The 19,262-nt window shown below is 45.3% G+C and overlaps 1 protein-coding gene across 1 annotated transcript in view; it reads left to right on the top strand.

The window, feature by feature from the left end:
* Positions 1-15,543, top strand: part of LOC134609260 (oocyte zinc finger protein XlCOF6-like) — a 37,506-nt gene extending 21,963 nt beyond the window's left edge. The window contains exons 2-5 of the mRNA XM_063452901.1: positions 4,228-4,386; positions 7,767-7,857; positions 11,353-11,463; positions 12,242-15,543. Of these exons, the coding sequence (XP_063308971.1) occupies positions 4,243-4,386; positions 7,767-7,857; positions 11,353-11,463; positions 12,242-13,950 (2,055 nt within the window). The 5' untranslated portion in view covers positions 4,228-4,242 and the 3' untranslated portion in view covers positions 13,951-15,543. The remainder of the gene's footprint in view (positions 1-4,227; positions 4,387-7,766; positions 7,858-11,352; positions 11,464-12,241) is intronic.
* Positions 15,544-19,262: the final 3,719 nt, after the last annotated feature.

Here is a 19,262-nt window from a genome sequence, read left to right as displayed (position 1 = left end):
TGGTCAACCGGGGACCTCCTACCCTGGTCCTGGGAGGACATCCAATTGGCCGGGCAGATGGTACCGACGTCTCTGCCCCAGGTCTACAGGGATGCTGGGAAGCCTGCCCAGATCCCCAACCACAGATGGAGATGTTGGAAGAAGAGATGGTCGGCCTCTTTCCCCAGCGGCAGACAGAGAGAAGTGGGAGGGGAAAGGGCTATTCTTTAAGCACTGTTCCAGTGTGGAGGATTTAGCTGGGAAAGTCCTTGTAATGACTAGAGCTCCCAGGACTGAGCGTTGTCCAGTGCCAATTTCCCATTCGGCTCCAGGACCCCAGTCAAGCCACTGTGGGCAAAAGTGCTGCGGTTTGTCCCCTGTTCCAGCTTGGTAGAGGTACCCAGCCAGGGGAACAGGTAGCTCCGTTACACATACACCTTGGATAAGACTGTTAGTCTCTATGGTCTTCCCTGATTCTGTGCAGAGAGTGAAGCTGGGAAGACCATAGAGACGGACTGTCTGTTTACAAACCATGTCTGACACAAGGCGCATGTATATGGCTAAGAATCTACAGTTTTTCTAATTTATTAACACATACGTGATTAAATATAATCGATTTGCTTTCAATACTTGATGAAAGGATTATTATACATAATATAGTTTAGAGATGACCTATCTATAACATGTTCAGAGCCCTCAACAAGAGGACATAGTCTTAAATTAGAGGGACAAAGGTTTAAAAATAATATAGGTTTAAAAATAATAAGGCTATCCTAACTATAAGATAAGGCCAGGGACTAATGAAAGTATTTAGAAAATTGGGCAGACTAGATGGGCCGAATGGTTCTTATCTGCCATCACATTCTATGTTTCTATGTTTCTCAACCTGCTAACGCTGCGCCCAGCGTGCGTCCGGTAAAGAGAGGTAACCAAACACATGTTGATTCCTGTAACAAGTATGTATTCATACTCCCCCCTTAACAATAATCACACAAACTAAATTTAGAGTATTGTATACAGACACTCACATTTATTGGAGCCAATAACCCAGTCTGTCCCAGTAACAAGGCTCCCATTAACCCATTCAATACTGGTAACGAGGCTCCCGATTAACCCATTCCATACCAGTAACGAGGGTCCCATTAACCCATTCCATACAGGTAACGAGGCTCCCAATGACCCATTCCATACCAGTAACCAGGCCCCTATTAACCCATTCCATACCGGTAACGAGGCTCCCATTAACCCATTCCATACCGGTAATGAGGCCCCTATTAACCCATTCCATACCAGTAACGAGGGTCCCATTAACCCATTCCATACCGGTAACCAGGCCCCTATTAACCCATTCCATACCGGTAACGAGGCTCCCATTAACCCATTCCATACCAGTAACGAGGCTCCCATTAACCCATTCCATACCGGTAACGAGGCTCCCAATTACCCATTCCATACCAGTAACCAGGCCCCCATTAACCCATTCCATACCAGTAACGAGGCTCCCATTAACCCATTCCATACCGGTAACGAGGCTCCCAATTACCCATTCCATACCAGTAACCAGGCCCCTATTAACCCATTCCATACCGGTAACGAGGCTCCCATTAACCCATTCCATACCAGTAACCAGGCCCCTATTAACCCATTCCATACCAGTAACGAGGGTCCCATTAACCCATTCCATACCGGTAACCAGGCCCCTATTAACCCATTCCATACCGGTAACGAGGTTCCCATTAACTCATTCCATACCGGTAACGAGGCTCCCATTAACCCATTCCATACGGGTAACGAGGCTCCCATTAACCCATTCCATACCGGTAACGAGGCTCCCATTAACCCATTCCATACCGGTAACGAGGCTCCCATTAACCCATTCCATACCGGTAACGAGGCTCCCATTAACCCATTCCATACCAGTAACGAGGCTCCCATTAACCCATTCCATACCGGTAACGAGGCTCCCATTAACCCATTCCATACCGGTAGCGAGGCTCCCATTAACCCATTCCATACCGGTAACCAGGCCCCTATTAACCCATTCCATACCGGTAGCGAGGCTCCCATTAACCCATTCCAAACCGGTAACGAGGCTCCCATTAACCCATTCCATACCGGTAACGAGGCTCCCATTAACCCATTCCATACCGGTAACGAGGCTCCCATTAACCCATTCCATACCGGTAACGAGGCTCCCATTAACCCATTCCATACCGGTAACGAGGCTCCCAATTACCCATTCCATACCGGTAACGAGGGTCCCATTAACCCATTCCATACCGGTAACGAGGCTCCCATTAACCCATTCCATACCAGTAACGAGGGTCCCATTAACCCATTGTATGCCAGGTTTTTAGACTGTGGCTGCTAGACAGGGTGTGAGGGTCATGTGTCCCCAGTGACAGTTGATGATTATTTATATTATTCTCCAATTCCAATCTGAATGACATCTGCCGGCCGGCTCTGGTATTACATTCATTATAACACAGCGCCATCTGCCGGCTGGCTCTGGTATTACATTCATTATAACACAGCGCCATCTGCCGGCCGGGTCTGGTATTACATTCATTATAACACAGCGCCATCTGCCGGCTGGCTCTGGTATTACATTCATTATAACACAGCGCCATCTGCCGGCCGGGTCTGGTATTACATTCATTATAACACAGCGCCATCTGCCGGCCGGGTCTGGTATTACATTCATTATAACACAGCGCCATCTGCCGGCTGGCTCTGGTATTACATTCATTATAACACAGCGCCATCTGCCGGCCGGGTCTGGTATTACATTCATTATAACACAGCGCCATCTGCCGGCTGGCTCTGGTATTACATTCATTATAACACAGCGCCATCTGCCGGCCGGGTCTGGTATTACATTCATTATAACACAGCGCCATCTGCCGGCTGGCTCTGGTATTACATTCATTATAACACAGCGCCATCTGCCGGCCGGGTCCGGTATTACATTCATTATAACACAGCGCCATCTGCCGGCCGGCTCTGGTATTGCATTCATTATAACACAGCGCCATCTGCCGGCCGGCTCTGGTATTGCATTCATTATAACACAGAGCAATCGGGCTGGTGGGCGGAGAGTGGCTCCATGTTGGGCCCCAGGAGGTGACTTAAACCCGGGTAAGGGGCCCCCAGGAGCCTCTATATTAGCTATAATACACTACATGTATCACACTCACACACACACTCTGTATCACACACACACACTGTATCACACACACACTGTGTATCACACACACACTGTGTATCACACACACACTGTGTATCACACACACACTGTGTATCACACACACACTGTGTATCACACACACACTCTGTATCACACACACACTGTGTATCACACACACTGTATCACACACACACTCTGTATCACACACACACACTCTGTATCACACACACTCTGTATCACACACACTCTGTATCACACACACACACTGTATCACACACACTCTGTATCACACACACTCTGTATCACACACACACACACTGTATCACACACACACACACACACACACTCTGTATCACACACACACACTCTGTATCACACACACACTGTGTATCACACACACACTGTGTATCACACACACACTGTGTATCACACACACACTGTGTATCACACACACACTGTGTATCACACACACTGTATCACACACACACACACTGTATCACACACACACTCTGTATCACACACACACACTCTGTATCACACACACTCTGTATCACACACACTCTGTATCACACACACACACTCTATCACACACACTCTGTATCGCTCACACACTCTGTATCGCGCACACTCTGTATCGCATTGTTCATTATTACACGCTGCTCTCTGTATTGCGCACTCAGCTCGGTATTACACGCTGCTCTCTGTATTGCGCACTCAGCTCGGTATTACACGCTGCTCTCTGTATTGCGCACTCAGCTCGGTATTACACGCTGCTCTCTGTATTGCGCACTCAGCTCGGTATTACACGCTGCTCTCTGTACTGCGCACTCAGCTCGGTATTACACGCTGCTCTCTGTACTGCGCACTCAGCTCGGTATTACACGCTGCTCTCTGTATTGCGCACTCAGCTCGGTATTACACGCTGCTCTCTGTATTGCGCACTCAGCTCGATATTACACGCTGCTCTCTGTATTGCGCACTCAGCTCGGTATTACACGCTGTGGCACTTGCTGGGTTTGGGGTTATTTATTGTGATATATATTAATCACTTTTCTCCCCAGGAGTGAGCAGTGCCAATGAGCAGAGAAATCCAGAAATACGTGAAATGCCAGAAGCTCTTGGTGAAACAGAATGTGATCTTTATTGCGGAATCGGACGCTCGGCTTCGGGCGGAGCGCGTTCACTGTGAGCGTCATGCCCTAGAACCAGCACCGGAGCAGGTACGTCTAATTCACGTACTTTTATATAGCGCCACCATATTCTGCAGCGCTGTACAATATTAATGTTAAATTGTAACGGCGAATATGAGACAAAATCCTGGAAATGTTACCGGGAGCGAGACTGATGCCGGCACTGCTCAAACAAGCTTACAATCTTATTTCTCAATAAATAAAGATTGCTGGAAGGGCATGGAGCACAGCACAGCCATTCTATGTGGAATTCCCTTCCTCTATCTGTATGGCGCTCGGTGTATGGAGCCTGCTCCTTGTCTGTATGGCGCTCGGTGTATGGAACCTGCTTTCTGTCTGTATGGCGCTCGGTGTATGGAGCCTGCTCTCTGTCTGTATGGCGCTTGGTGTATGGAGCCTGCTCTCTGTCTGTATGGCGCTCGGTGTATGGAACCTGCTCTCTGTCTGTATGGCGCTCGGTGTATGGAGCCTGCTCTCTGTCTGTATGGCGCTCGGTGTATGGAGTCTGCTCCCTGTCTGTATGGTGCTCGGTGTATGGAGCCTTCTCCCTGTCTGTATGGCGCTCGGTGTATGGAGCCTGCTCCCTGTCTGTATGGCGCTCGGTGTATGGAGCCTGCTCCCTGTCTGTATGGCGCTCGGTGTATGGAGCCTGCTCCCTGTCTGTATGGCGCTCGGTGTATGGAGCCTGCTCCCTGTCTGTATGGCGCTCGGTGTATGGAGCCTGCTCCCTGTCTGTATGGCGCTCGGTGTATGGAGCCTGCTTTCTGTCTGTATGGTGCTCGGTGTATGGAGCCTGCTCTCTGTCTGTATGGTGCTCGGTGTATGGAGCCTGCTCTCTGTCTGTATGGCGCTTGGTGTATGGAGCCTGCTCTCTGTCTGTATGGCGCTTAGTGTATGGAGCCTGCTCTCTGGCTGTATGGAGCCTGCTCTCTGTCTGTATGGCACTCGGTGTATGGAGCCTGCTCTCTGTCTGTATGGCGCTCGGTGTATGGAACCTGCTCTCTGTATGTATGGCGCTCGGTGTATGGAGCCTGCTCTCTGGCTGTATGGCGCTCGGTGTATGGAGCCTGCTCTCTGGCTGTATGGCGCTCGGTGTATGGAGCCTGATCTCTGGCTGTATGGCGCTCGGTGTATGGAGCCTGCTCTCTGGCTGTATGGCGCTTGGTGTATGGAGCCTGCTCTCTGTCTGTATGGCGCTTGGTGTATGGAGCCTGCTCTCTGTCTGTATGGCACTTAGTGTATGGAGCCTGCTCTCTGTCTGTATGGAGCCTGCTCTCTGTCTGTATGGCGCTCGGTGTATGGAGCCTGCTCTCTGTCTGTATGGCACTTGGTGTATGAAGCCTGCTCCCTGTCTGTATGGCGCTCGGTGTATGAAGCCTGCTCTCTGTCTCTATGGCGCTCGGTGTATGGAGCCTGCTCTCTGTCTGTATGGTGCTCGGTGTATGGAGCCTGCTCTCTGTCTGTATGGCGCTCGGTGTATGGAGCCTGCTCCCTGTCTGTATGGCGCTTAGTGTATGGAGCCTGCTCTCTGGCTGTATGGAGCCTGCTCTCTGGCTGTATGGCGCTTGGTGTATGGAGCCTGCTCTCTGTCTGTATGGCACTTGGTGTATGGAGCCTGCTCTCTGTCTGTATGGCACTTGGTGTATGGAGCCTGCTCTCTGTCTGTATGGCGCTCGGTGTATGGAGCCTGCTCCCTGTCTGTATGGCTCTCTGTCTGTATGGTGCTCGGTGTATGGAGCCTGCTCTCTGTCTGTATGGCGCTTAGTGTATGGAGCCTGCTCTCTGGCTGTATGGAGCCTGCTCTCTGTCTGTATGGCACTCGGTGTATGGAGCCTGCTCTCTGTCTGTATGGCGCTCGGTGTATGGAACCTGCTCTCTGTATGTATGGCGCTCGGTGTATGGAGCCTGCTCTCTGTATGTATGGCGCTCGGTGTATGGAGCCTGCTCTCTGGCTGTATGGCGCTCGGTGTATGGAGCCTGCTCTCTGTCTGTATGGCGCTCGGTGTATGGAGCCTGATCTTTCTGTATGGTGCTCGGTGTATGGAGCCTGCTCTCTGGCTGTATGGCGCTTAGTGTATGGAGCCTGCTCTCTGGCTGTATGGAGCCGGCTCTCTGTCTGTATGGCGCTCGGTGTATGGAGCCTGCTCTCTGGCTGTATGGCGCTCGGTGAATGGAGCCTGCTCTCTGGCTGTATGGCGCTTGGTGTATGGAGCCTGCTCTCTGGCTGTATGGCGCTCGGTGTATGGAGCCTGCTCTCTGGCTGTATGGCGCTCGGTGTATGGAGCCTGCACCCTGTCTGTATGGCTCTCTGTCTGTATGGCGCTCGGTGTATGGAGCCTGCTCTCTGACTGTATGGAGCCTGCTCTCTGACTGTATGGAGCCTGCTCTCTGGCTGTATGGAGCCTGCTTTCTGGCTGTATGGAGCCTGCTCTCTGTCTGTATGGCGCTCGGTGTATGGAACCTGCTCTCTGTCTGTATGGCGCTCGGTGTATGGAGCCTGCTCCCTGTCTGTATGGCGCTCGGTGTATGGAGCCTGCTCTGTCTGTATGGCGCTCGGTGTATGGAGCCTGCTCTCTGTCTGTATGGCGCTCGGTGTATGAAGCCTGCTCTCTGTCTGTATGGCGCTCGGTGTATGGAGCCTGCTCTCTCTCTGTATGGCGCTCAGTGTATGGAGCCTGCTCTCTGTCTGTATGGCGCTCGGTGTATGAAGCCTGCTCTCTGTCTGTATGGCGCTCGGTGTATGGAGCCTGCTCTCTGTCTGTATGGTGCTCGGTGTATGGAGCCTGCTCTCTGTATGGCGCTCGGTGTATGAAGCCTGCTCTCTGTCTGTATGGCGCTCGGTGTATGGAGCCTGCTCTCTGTCTGTATGGTGCTCGGTGTATGGAGCCTGCTCTCTGTCTGTATGGCGCTCGGTGTATGGAGCCTGCTCTCTGGCTGTATGGTGCTCAGTGTATGGAGCCTGCTCTCTGGCTGTATGGCGCTCGGTTTATGGAGCCTGCTCTCTGTCTGTATGGCGCTCGGTGTATGGAGCCTGCTCTCTGTCTGTATGGTGCTCGGTGTATGGAGCCTGCTCTCTGTCTGTATGGCGCTTAGTGTATGGAGCCTGCTCTCTGGCTGTATGGAGCCTGCTCTCTGGCTGTATGGAGCCTGCTCTCTGGCTGTATGGCGTTCGGTGTATGGAGCCTGCTCTCTGTCTGTATGGCGCTCGGTGTATGGAGCCTGCTCTCTGTCTGTATGGCGCTCGGTGTATGGAGCCTGCTCTCTGTCTGTATGCAGTCTGCTCTCTGTCTGTATGGGGCCTGCTCTGTGTGTGTGTGTGTGTGTATGTGTGTGTATGGCGCTTGCTGTATACCATTGGTATTTGTTCTCAATGCTCAGTCTCTCCCCTATTTTTGTTCCATATTGTGAAGAAGGCACTGGACACGGAGTCTGACCCCATCTTAGATCGAGGTATTGTACAAGGTGCGTCAGAGCAGAAGATCCAGGATCCACGCTTGCTCAGTGAGTAACTGAATGAATGTGTCGTCAGATCTCGTCTTAACAAACGAGACAATCGTCAGTGAGACTTTGAAATCTAAATTAGAGCTTTAGATATTATAGACAAACTGTAAACTTGGAACTTATCTCCTTAAGGGCCGAGTCAAATGTTCTGATCAAAACAAAACCTAGAATTTGCGCTAGAAGTCTGTAGAAGCATAATTCACTCTTTCATATTAAGTGCACCCCACCACTTATTAGATTACATTTTGTTCATGAGAAACAGGGCTTTCCTTTCACATCAAGTATTTGTATATCAAATATAATTAATATGAACTCTATTAAGGTGTGAGAAATTAAGAAATGTCTTTTTCAAGTTCTATGTGACATTTTAGCTGTGACTTCCATCATCGCCGTGAAATCATTCGTCTGGATGAGGGGAACAAGCTCCAGGATAAGACTACTGACTCTGTCCGGTAGTTTGTTCATTTTTAAACTACCGAACCAGACAGTCCACAAGCCCTGATTGTCTGGAACTGTTTTAGGCATAGGACCATGCCTGCGGTCGGTCAAATAAATGACTTCCATAGAATTTCGGAACCCCTGAACTGATCTGGGTGATTTTTGGATATGTTGGTCACCCAGATCAGGGCTATCAGGTGATATGACGTGTTTTCGGGTATTTTGGGGACTTTTTGGAAATGTGTGTTTTTTTCTGCCTGGAGATAATTGGGTTAATGCAGTATCTGATCCAATTATCTCCCAGGCAGAGGGGAAGGATTGTTTGCCTTGTGTGGGAGACCCTTACATTGTAAATGTGTTGTTATTGGTTTGGAAGTTTGTGTCCCTGTCCCCAACAAGGTCCATGTGGGCCTACCCCTTGCTTGGGGACTTGCATAAAAAGTGTGGCACCATTAAAATCTATTCCACCTTACACTCCAAAACTGTGTGCCGTCCTGTTATTGGAGGGAAAGAAGATTTACTTTGGTGTCTGCTGTTTGAGCTTGCAGAGGATTTAACGGGGAAAGTCCTTGTAAGGACCAGGGAGTAGCGATTCCAGGGCCCCAGTCAAGCCACGGCGACTGAGGGCAAGAGTGCTGAGGTTTATCCCCTATTCGAGCTAGGAAGCGGTCCTTGGCAGAGGTAAGCCTGTTTGCCTTAATTCCCAGGATTTCCTGTCCGTATGCCCCTGTTCGTGTTTCTCCAAATACCGATTGAAACTACTGAACGGACGGCCACCCAGGAGAGGAGTGTGCTGCTGGTTAACCTATTGGCCCCAATTAGAACGTTGCGGTTAACCGCAGACACCTCTCCATTCCATCCGTACGGGTGGTCGTCGTTCGTATGACGACCACGAGGCGGCGGCCATTTTTGGACACAAGGAGAATCAGCGGTGTTCGGTGCAAATCCTATGGAACTAAAAACGGACACTTTATCTGCCGAACACCGCTGGAAGTCGCCGCTCGCCTTCTATTTTGTCGAGGCGTACGAACACCGGTCAGTTCAGGAGTTTCTAACATTCGTATGGACTTTACCCAGATAGCCGTCCCATGGAGTCATTCGTATACCGAAGGACTTGTGAAAGACTGACTCCATGGCGATTGAACTAGGTACATCGGATCTGAGCGCTATTCGGTAGAAATATGCACTCAGATCCAGGCTATCTGGGGATACGTTACACTAACCATATGCATTCGGTATTTCTTAAGTTATGTATTTTATTATATTTTTCCTATTGTATTTTATAATGGCGATTGTCTCTATCCTGGGAGATAATTAGGTTTCTTCCAAATTATCTCCGGGATAGAGAAGAAGGATTTATGGGTAAGATGGGAAGGGCTTATATTGAAGCCACTGCGATTGGCTACTGTCCAATATGTTTTACAGTCTTCCACAAGGTCCCCTAGGGGAGTGTCCACCTTGTGGAGAGCCGCATAAATACCGGGCAGGTAGCCCCCATTAAACTCATTCCTGTTTGACCCTCAAGACGGAGCTTGGTCTCGTTTGTGGAGGGATTTATTATTGGGACAGTACTTTCGTTATTTCTAGCTGATCGGGAGTTGCCGCGTTCGTATGCTCCGTTCGGGAGTTTGACGATCGGCTGGATTAAAACTGCATTTCTGGAGAAACGGGATTATTCACTAAACGGCGATTTTATCTACCTGGCGGTGAGTGTCGTAACACTCACGTATATGCTAGTGTAGATATGTTTGTGCTAACGCTTACCTCCTGGACCGACTTTTTTCTAATTATCATTGTTTTATTCTTTATATAGCGCCCTCAGATTCCGTAGTGCTGTAAAATGGGTGGACTAACAGACATGTAATTGTAACCAGACAACTGGACGTACAGGACCAGAGAGAGATATCAGCCCGTCCTTATGAGCTTGTTGTCTTGGTGTTACCTTTGAAGCATCGAGAAGCATTACACAAGATGCTACTAAAGAGCTTGTCCATGCGCTAGTAATCTCTCGCATGGACTATTGTAACTCTCTCCTAATTGGTCTTCCCAATAGCCGTATTGCCCCGCTACAGTCTGTAATGGCGGATTGAATGAATCTCAAATGATGAGAGAGAGAGGGAAGGGGGTGTGGGTAGAGGTTGGAAGGAGCAGTGAGGTGAGAGCAGAAACCCTACGCCACCACCTTTATATTCAGAGTTTCTTGGGTAGTGGGAAAATTGAAGACCACCAAAGGATAAAGAGGCAGGGGTAGCAGTGTCAGAGGGAGAGAGCCATGTTTCAGTTAATGCTAGTAATTGTAGGGAACGAGAGATGAAAGTATCATGCACACCTGTGGATTTAGTAACACTGCAAACAGAGCGTGCCTTCCAGAGGGCAGTGTGGAAGGAGGATAATACCTGAAATACAGTTTCTGTTCAGTGTAGACCGGTTAACCTAACTGGTTTAACTTTATCTTTACTTCTATTCTGTAACTCACAAAAATGAGTTATCTTTATCCAATGTATATTTCTGCCTCATTGAATTAATTCACTGTACTCTTGCATTTACCACAATAAAAAACAGATTGAAAAAAACCCACAATTCCTTTTAAAAACATTTTTTTACATAGTAAGTCAGTGATCTCTTTGCCTCTCCATCATATCAAGGTAAGGGGCAGAGAGAATGTGTCAGATCATGTTACAAATCATTGGCTGACACGTTGGAATAGTGATCGCACTGATATCACATGCTGCAGGTGGCCGCAGGGAGACTGCCTGAGTTGCCAGGCAGGTCCCCCCACCAAGATCTGCAGCAGGTGAATGGCGGCAAACCCTGGCGTTTAGGACTAGCTCTTTAAAGATGTCATAGCATGCCCACTGTCCTTAAGGGGTTAAAGGAAGATAAATAAAATATTGCAATTGTGCACACACATGTCTTTTTTTATTTTTTTAGGTATCCCTGAAATTCAGAGAGTTTAATAAGTAATAGGATGTGGGGATATGGTGGAGTATTTACCATGATGCTGTGGGTTTGATAAAACGAGGCACTCCTCGAGCGATTAAATACTTTGTTTTGCAGGTCGTCCAGTGGTTATACTGCAGAGGTTAAAGATCAGTCCAAGGGATCACAATCACAAGACGTCACCCAGCGAGAAGATCAAAAAATCCCAAATTATCCGGCTTCAGATCAGTGAGTGCTTGATCATTTATCAGAGGATGTTTGCAGGCTTTATTTATTAGCGTTATGTAAAGGGACTTTATCTCATTGAAGTGGTTATAGTGTCTGGTGTTCCTTGTTAAATCATTTCTGGTTTAACGCTAAATTAATGTCTCCTGTAACCTCATCCCTATAAGCAGTGTCATTTATCCATTCCTCGAATGTTTATAATGCTATGTTTAATATTTTGAATATTGGCGCAGTCCATATCACCAGTGGTCTGTGCTGTGCGTATCGTAATTGGGATTGACTAGTATATCAACGAGAGACTTACACTTAAACCAGCAACAGGGGCAGCGAGTCTAGAACGAACCACACACGCCCAATCCTACTTAATCTTTCATTGAAAGTAATTCACATTTCTGTCTACCAGGAAAAAATATAAATATTAAATGTGGAGTTTAACCCCTAATCCCTTGGCAGCATTACAGTATCAACAATTAGCCATATGCGCTTCTAATCTGTGATATTCAGAGAGAAACCTTTATTTTAGGAGCGGTTCTTGTTAAATTGTGGATGAAAAAAGCACCGTGGGAATCCAAAGCCGTCATCTTTGCAAGGTGACTAGTTCAGGCCCAGTTCTCCGAGAACACATGAAATCTGAGTTAAATTGTGTTGTTTTTCTATATATTGGGATCTTGTGGGTATGTCTCTAGTAGGTTTCTGCATTTTACTTACATTGTTTGGAAACAAATTGTCTGTCCAGCTTCGTGGAATTAATGTCTAATTTTTTTTACTTTTGTTTTTTTAGACACGGGATCTGAGAGCTTTGTCTGCACGGGATATAGTCTAGTTCCTTATGGATCGGCTATAAAGACAAGAAATAAAACCATAAAAGGTGTTTTTAATCCAAGTTGTGAGGGGGAATGTGGACGGAGATTATACCAGGAAGCCCAGCTTGGATCTCACTGGAAATCTGATTTGGACAAACGAACTTCAGCTCTCCCTGATCTCCGTAAAAGCCCCACCCCAAAGGGGACATTAAACGCCAGTTCAAGAACACAACGGATACCCAGACTGCTTGAATGTGCTGAATGCGGAAGAAAGTTTGTTTTCAGATACAATTTAAAGTATCATATGAGATCTCATACTGGGGAAACAAACCATGTAACGTATACAAAATCCACTCAGCCCAGGAAATGTGTAAAGAGTACGACAAGGAAAACCCTCCACAGAACTGTTAAACCATTTGTATGTACAAAGTGCGAGAGACGATTCCACCGCATGGTGACCCTTCGAACGCACCAGCGAATCCACGCAGGGAGAATCTTTACCTGTACTAAATGTGCAAAATGTTTCTCACACAGGGCGATTCTTTTGGCTCATCAATGGCTTCACACCGGTAAAAAGCCTTTTTACTGCACTCGGTGCAATAAAAGCTTCTTACACAGGAGTTTTCTCCAGAAACATCAAAAAGTCCACGCAAGGAAGAAGCCTTTCATCTGCTCAGAATGTGGGAAACAGTTTAGTAGGAAAACTCGATACACTGAACACATGTCGTGTCACACTGGGAAGAAGACTTATTCCTGTACAGAGTGTGGGAAGTCCTTCAACAATGAGAAAGCACTTTTCATCCACCTACGGTTTCACTCTAAGGGGACACCATATCTCTGTACTATGTGTGGGAAACACTTTACCCAGTTTGGAAATTACATTTTACACTGCTCACAGCACTCCACACAGAAACCATTCTCCTGCTCGAAGTGTGAGGAGGAATTTGCCACCAAACTTGAACTTACAAGACACTGTTCTGTCCACACCAGGGAGAAACCATTTGTGTGCACTGAGTGTGGCCAACAGTTTGCACTCCACGAGAATCTTTTATCTCATGAGCTACTTCACACAAAAGAGAAATCCTTTACCTGCACAGATTGTGGGAAATGCTTCCGAAAGAAAGTCGATCTTCAATCCCACCAGCTGAATCACACCGAGATTAAGTATTTTGAGTGCACTGAGTGTGGGAGAAGGTTTAATTCGACAAACAGCCTTCTTCGACACCAGTTAATTCACACCGGTGAAAGGCCCTATATCTGTACCGAATGTGGGGAACGTTTCATACGGAAGAGGAGTCTGGATGCTCACATTCAGATTCACACGGAACTTCCCCGAAAGAAAAATGTTCTTCTCAACCTTCAGCAGGTCAACGCTGACCTTAGCACTACCTTTCAGACAAACAAAGTTGAGTCCTTTACTTGTACTCAGTGTGGGAGAAGCTTCAGTCGCAGACCCCTCCTCCGTCTCCACCAGTTAATACACACCAGGACGAGGCGCTATGTTTGTAAGGAATGTGGTAAGAGGTACAGACAGAAGAAGAGCCTTGATGCTCACATACAGATTCACACAAGAAAAGCACAGTTTTCACGTGGAAAGTGTGATAAAAAGATCTTGCCAATCAGGGATCTACACAGCCTACAAAATGTTCAAACATGGGTAAAGCCTTTGGCCTGGAACAATTGTTAAATAGGCATCTTGCAGAATCAAAATCTCAAACCATCATGGGACTCTTTCTGGGAAAAACCATGTGGATACGAAGGGTGCCAGGAAAGGGACTTATTGACGAGTTTCATCTTCAGCTTAATTTAATGTTGGAACTTCTGTTTAATGTCAGGGATTCTTGCCGACTTGGAATGACTAGGAAGATATTAAAATGAATCTGATACTGTCTATGTGATAAGAATTCCTTATGGAATCCGAGAAAGTTACCCGTCAGATCAGTGCCACCCTTTTGCTGAGCCATCTTCTATTAATGCTCTATATGTAAAGCACCCTGTGCCCGGGTCTGGATGCTGAAATCCGATTTATTCTGCGTTTAGTGATATTTATAACTCGGACTTCCAGTGATCTAATTCCCCTCTGTGCGCACTTTGCGGAGCCTCCCGTGTGAGCTGGGACATGTCCTAGACTGCCGTATTTTGAGTCCCCAAGCAATGTCCTGGCACATTGTGTAAACCCCTCCCCCCCCCCCTTCTGCCATTCCCATAATGCCCTCCGGACTCCCAATAATGTGTGAACTAAATGCATGTTGTTATTATTATTATTATTATTAATATTATTTCTATTTGTTCATCTTGTTTTTTGGTACAGACATTTTGGATTCTCAGGTGGCTGTTTTTTTCTGTCCGATGACCATTATTGCTATGTATGCAGATACCCAAGCAGTAATAGGCCGTGCAGTCATTATTGCTATGTATGCAGATACCCAAGCAGTAATAGGCCGTGCAGTCATTATTGCTATGTATGCAGATATCCAAGCAGTAATAGGCCGTGCAGTCATTATTGCTATGTATACAGATACCCAAGCAGTAATAGGCCGTGCAGTCATTATTGCTATGTATACAGATACCCAAGCAGTAATAGGCCGTGCAGTCATTATTGCTATGTATGCAGATACCCAAGCAGTAATAGGCCGTGCAGTCATTATTGCTATGTATGCAGATATCCAAGCAGTAATAGGCCGTGCAGTCATTATTGCTATGTATACAGATACCCAAGCAGTAATAGGCCGTGCAGTCATTATTGCTATGTATGCAGATACCCAAGCAGTAATAGGCCGTGCAGTCATTATTGCTATGTATACAGATACCCAAGCAGTAATAGGCCGTGCAGTCATTATTGCTATGTATGCAGATACCCAAGCAGTAATAGGCTGTGCAGTAATAGCCCGTGTGGTCATTATTAATCTTTATTTGCCAACTGACCGGTTTTAGTCCTGTGTTTGCACTCCTCATCCTCACTCTGATACTGTTTTATTCTCCCTCTGGTTTGGCAGAATAGCGATACTTCTAACTAAGCCTATGCAATTCTCTTTTAATTCTAATGAAATAAATGGAATTATTTCTGATATTGTGTAATGCGGGCTCCTTTATATTTTCCTAGGTTCGTGGACTGGCATGTGAGATATTTATTGTTTGCAAACCAAAGTGATTTTCTAGGTCCCAATTGGAGACAAGTTCGATTTAACAATCCTGCTCAGCTGTTGGCAATCGTGCCTTTTTCTAGATAATGTGATATTCAGCGTGTATTGAGCTCATGTAATAAAGATTTATTCTGATATCGCACGTGTCTCTCTAAAGCTCTGTAAGAACCTTCTTACGTCTAGAAAGCTGCTTTTGCCATTTTGTGAAATTTGAAGCCAGAGATAGAGTAATGTTGGTGGATCCTATTCCAGGAATATCCCCGGGGAGCAGGTCACAATCCAGTCACCGTATATTTATATCTACACTCACCCCAAAACCGGAATCTGGTACCCAGAAATAACTCCAGTTCTGACAGCTGCCTCCCCCAAAACCCACGGCCCCATGGCTACCAACACGAGGGATTAATTCTCCTATATTATGTATGTTGGATATTCATACTGGGTGAATTGTTAGGAATTCGAAACCAATTTAAGGGACACTATAGTCACCAGAACAACTACAGCTTAATGTATTTGTTCTGGTGAGTAGAATCATTACCTTCAGGTTTTTGTGATGTAAACACTGTTAGTTTCAGAGAAAATGCAGTGTTTACATTACGGCCTAGGGATAACTCCACTGGCCACTCCTCAAATGGCTGCTAGAGGTGCTTCTTGGGGCAGTGCTGCACAGTGTGACTGACATTCAGTGTCTCCAGCCTCTGCATGGAGACACCGAACTTTCCTCATAGAGAGACATTGATTCCATTAATCTCTAAGAGGAGATGCAGATTGTCCAGGGCTGTGTTTTAATTGTGTTGGCTCTGCCTCCGATCTGCCTTCTTGACAGTCTCAGCCAATACTATGGGGAAACATTGTGATTGGATCTTGCCACCACTTCTGATGATGTCAACAGACATAGGCAAGTCAGGGTCAGAGCCAGCAGCTGCAGACTTGAATACAAGTAAGATTTTACTATATTTAGGGAGGCAAGAGAGGGCCAGGAAGCTAAATGGTGGTTTTAACACAATAGGGTCAGGAATACAAGTTTGTGTTAGATTTAAGTGAACAAGTAGTATAGTTACAAACATATACCAGTGAGGGTGCCAGTCACAAACGTGCATGTATAGTTACCATACAAATTGTAGGATTAAACTTGTAATAGAAACAAAATAGAACATATACATAGTGCAGTATTTAATAAAAGAAAAAACAAGGAATAAAAACAATAGATACACTCATAAAAAAGAGAATTACTAATAATTGTGCTAGAGAGCGTGTCAGTCACTGCAGGGTTAAGTCCCCATATGGTGAATATCAGCCTTGGTACCTCAGGATGGTAATCACTCGTTCGTTCAAACAATCTTCAGATGAAGTGTAAATATGATAATGATGGTCAGATAGATCCAGCAGGTATGGGCTGTACACTTTAAGTCTTTGGGTATACCTCAAGCTGTTTCGTCTAGTGACTTTTTTGAGAGTTTTTATGAGTGTATCTATTGTTTTTATTCCTTGTTTTTTCTGTTATTAAATACTGCACTATGTATATATTATTTTTTTGTTTCTATTACAAATTTAATCCTACAATTCGTATGGTAACTATACATGCACATTTATGACTGTGGCGCCCTCACTGGTATATGCTTGTAACTATACTACTTGTTCACTTGTGTCTGTTGGGATTTGGAAGTGATCCCTTAGTTGAGTGGCTAGCCTGCACTATTTGTATCGCACTTTTTCACACTTACCGCCCCTTTGCTTTTGTGTTTGATTTAACCCCTTAAGGACAGAGCTTCAGAAGCTTGTCTTTCACTTAATGACGGCATTTTTTGCTATTTGCGTTCAACTGCAATTTGCATTTTACTAATTTATTGCACCGACACATATTATATACCGTTTTTTAAAGGACAGAAAGGGCTTTAATTTGATGTAACACATATATATAGAAATGCTTATTTATTATAAAAAAATACAGAAATATGCAAAAAAATGAATTTTTGTGTGTTTTTTTTTTTTTACAGTTTTTGCAATAATAATGTGTACATAATTAGTGCAGGTTAAGGAAAGTAATTAAAATAAATTCATTTAGTTGTTCTGATTTACAGAATATATAATGTGTCTGGGATTTTCAGTTTTTTTTGGTAGTTACAGGTCACAAAGCACAAGGAGTAAAATAAACTTTTTATGTGGAGCGATTTTAGAATTTGGTATGTTTGTCTTGTAAGCCTAATAGCCATAAAATAAAACAAAATTGCCACACAAAAGTATATATTTATATAAAGTAGACACCACAGGCTATTTACCTAAGGTTGTTTTGACACTTTCTACGTAGCCATTTTACCGCCAACCTCTGCTAAATATTGTGTTTTTTGGGGGGTTTTCGCACACAAACTTATAACAAAGAACTTCTCATGTGTATTTTGTAAAGTTGGTGTGTGCTATTCCTGTACAAAATTTTATTATGTGTTCAGTTACTTCTGCTGAGTACAACGGTACCCCCATTGTATGTCTTTGGCACTATTTCGTGAAGCTACAGTGCCATATAGGAGACCTGTCCTTTTCAGTATTCACAGTAGAATTTTGAGAGACGGATTTAATGAGCCTATGCTTCCATTTGGGGTATTATAGTAGTTTGACTGTTCAAAAAAACCCCACATGGGCCTACCATTTGTAAAAGTAGACACTCCAGGGTATCTCATAAGGTGCATATTGTGCCTTAACATGCCCCCATTTTTTTACCATTACATGCCAAAGTATGTGGTAAAAAATAATTTTGTGCATATTTTACATACGGATTGCATTTTTGCTGGGCATTTTGTATATTTCATGTGTGCCACTAAGTTCAAACCCCCCAAATTATGCTCAGCTAAGTCTTCTGAGTAAAAGGACACCCCCATTGTATGTCTATGGCACTATTTCGTGAAGCTACAGTGCCATACAGGAGACCTGTCCTTTTCAGTAATCACAGTAGAATTTTGAGAGACGGATTTAATGAGCCTATGCTTCCATTTGGGGTATTATAACAGTTTGACTGTTCAAAAACAGGCCTACCATTTGTAAAAGAAGACACTCCAGGGTATCTCATAAGGTGCATATTGTGCCTTAACATGCCCCCATTTTTTTACCATTACATGCCAAAGTATGTGGTAAAAAATAATTGTGTGCATTTTTTACATACGGATTGCATTTTTGCTGGGCATTTTGTATATTTCAAGGGTGCCACTAAGTTCAACCCCCCCAAATTATGCTCAGCTAAGTCATCTGAGTAAAAGGACACCCCCATTGTATGTCTATGGCACTATTTTGTGAAGCTACAGTGCCATATAGGAGACCAAGCCATATCAGTTTTGACCGAACTTTGAATTTTGACGCCGGGCCTATGTGCAATTTCCAAGCATCTTTGCAGGTTTTAAATTCAAACTACCCCACAAAGGCCTACCATTTATTAAAGTAGACACCCCAGGGTATTTCAAAAGGCATATTTTGAACCTTAGCGTGGGATCATTTTTCCGCTAGCGTGTACCAGGTGTAGTGGTAATAAGCGTTTTTTCTGCCTTTTTGACACACAAAGTGAGTTTGCACAGTATATTTTGCAAACCATATGTGTACTACCACTGTATAATACTTCATATTTTGCTCAGCTATGTCTGCTGAGTACAAAAATACCCCCGTATGTACCTTTGCCAGGTATATGTGGACATCGGAGGGGCACATTTGGGACACAGCCATTCCATTTTTTTTCAAATTTTGAATTTTTACGCTGTGCCCATGTCCCATTTTAGAGTATTTTACCAGGCTATATAATCCAAATACCCCATAAAGCCATACCATTTCTTAAAAAAGACATCCCAGGGAGTTTCAAAAGGCATATTTTGAACCT

The sequence above is a fragment of the Pelobates fuscus genome, chromosome 4 (genome assembly GCF_036172605.1).
Source record: "Pelobates fuscus isolate aPelFus1 chromosome 4, aPelFus1.pri, whole genome shotgun sequence".
NCBI lineage: Eukaryota > Metazoa > Chordata > Amphibia > Anura > Pelobatidae > Pelobates > Pelobates fuscus.
The sequence above is the reverse complement of the archived record's forward strand: the minus strand, read 5'-3'. Positions and strand labels throughout refer to the sequence as shown.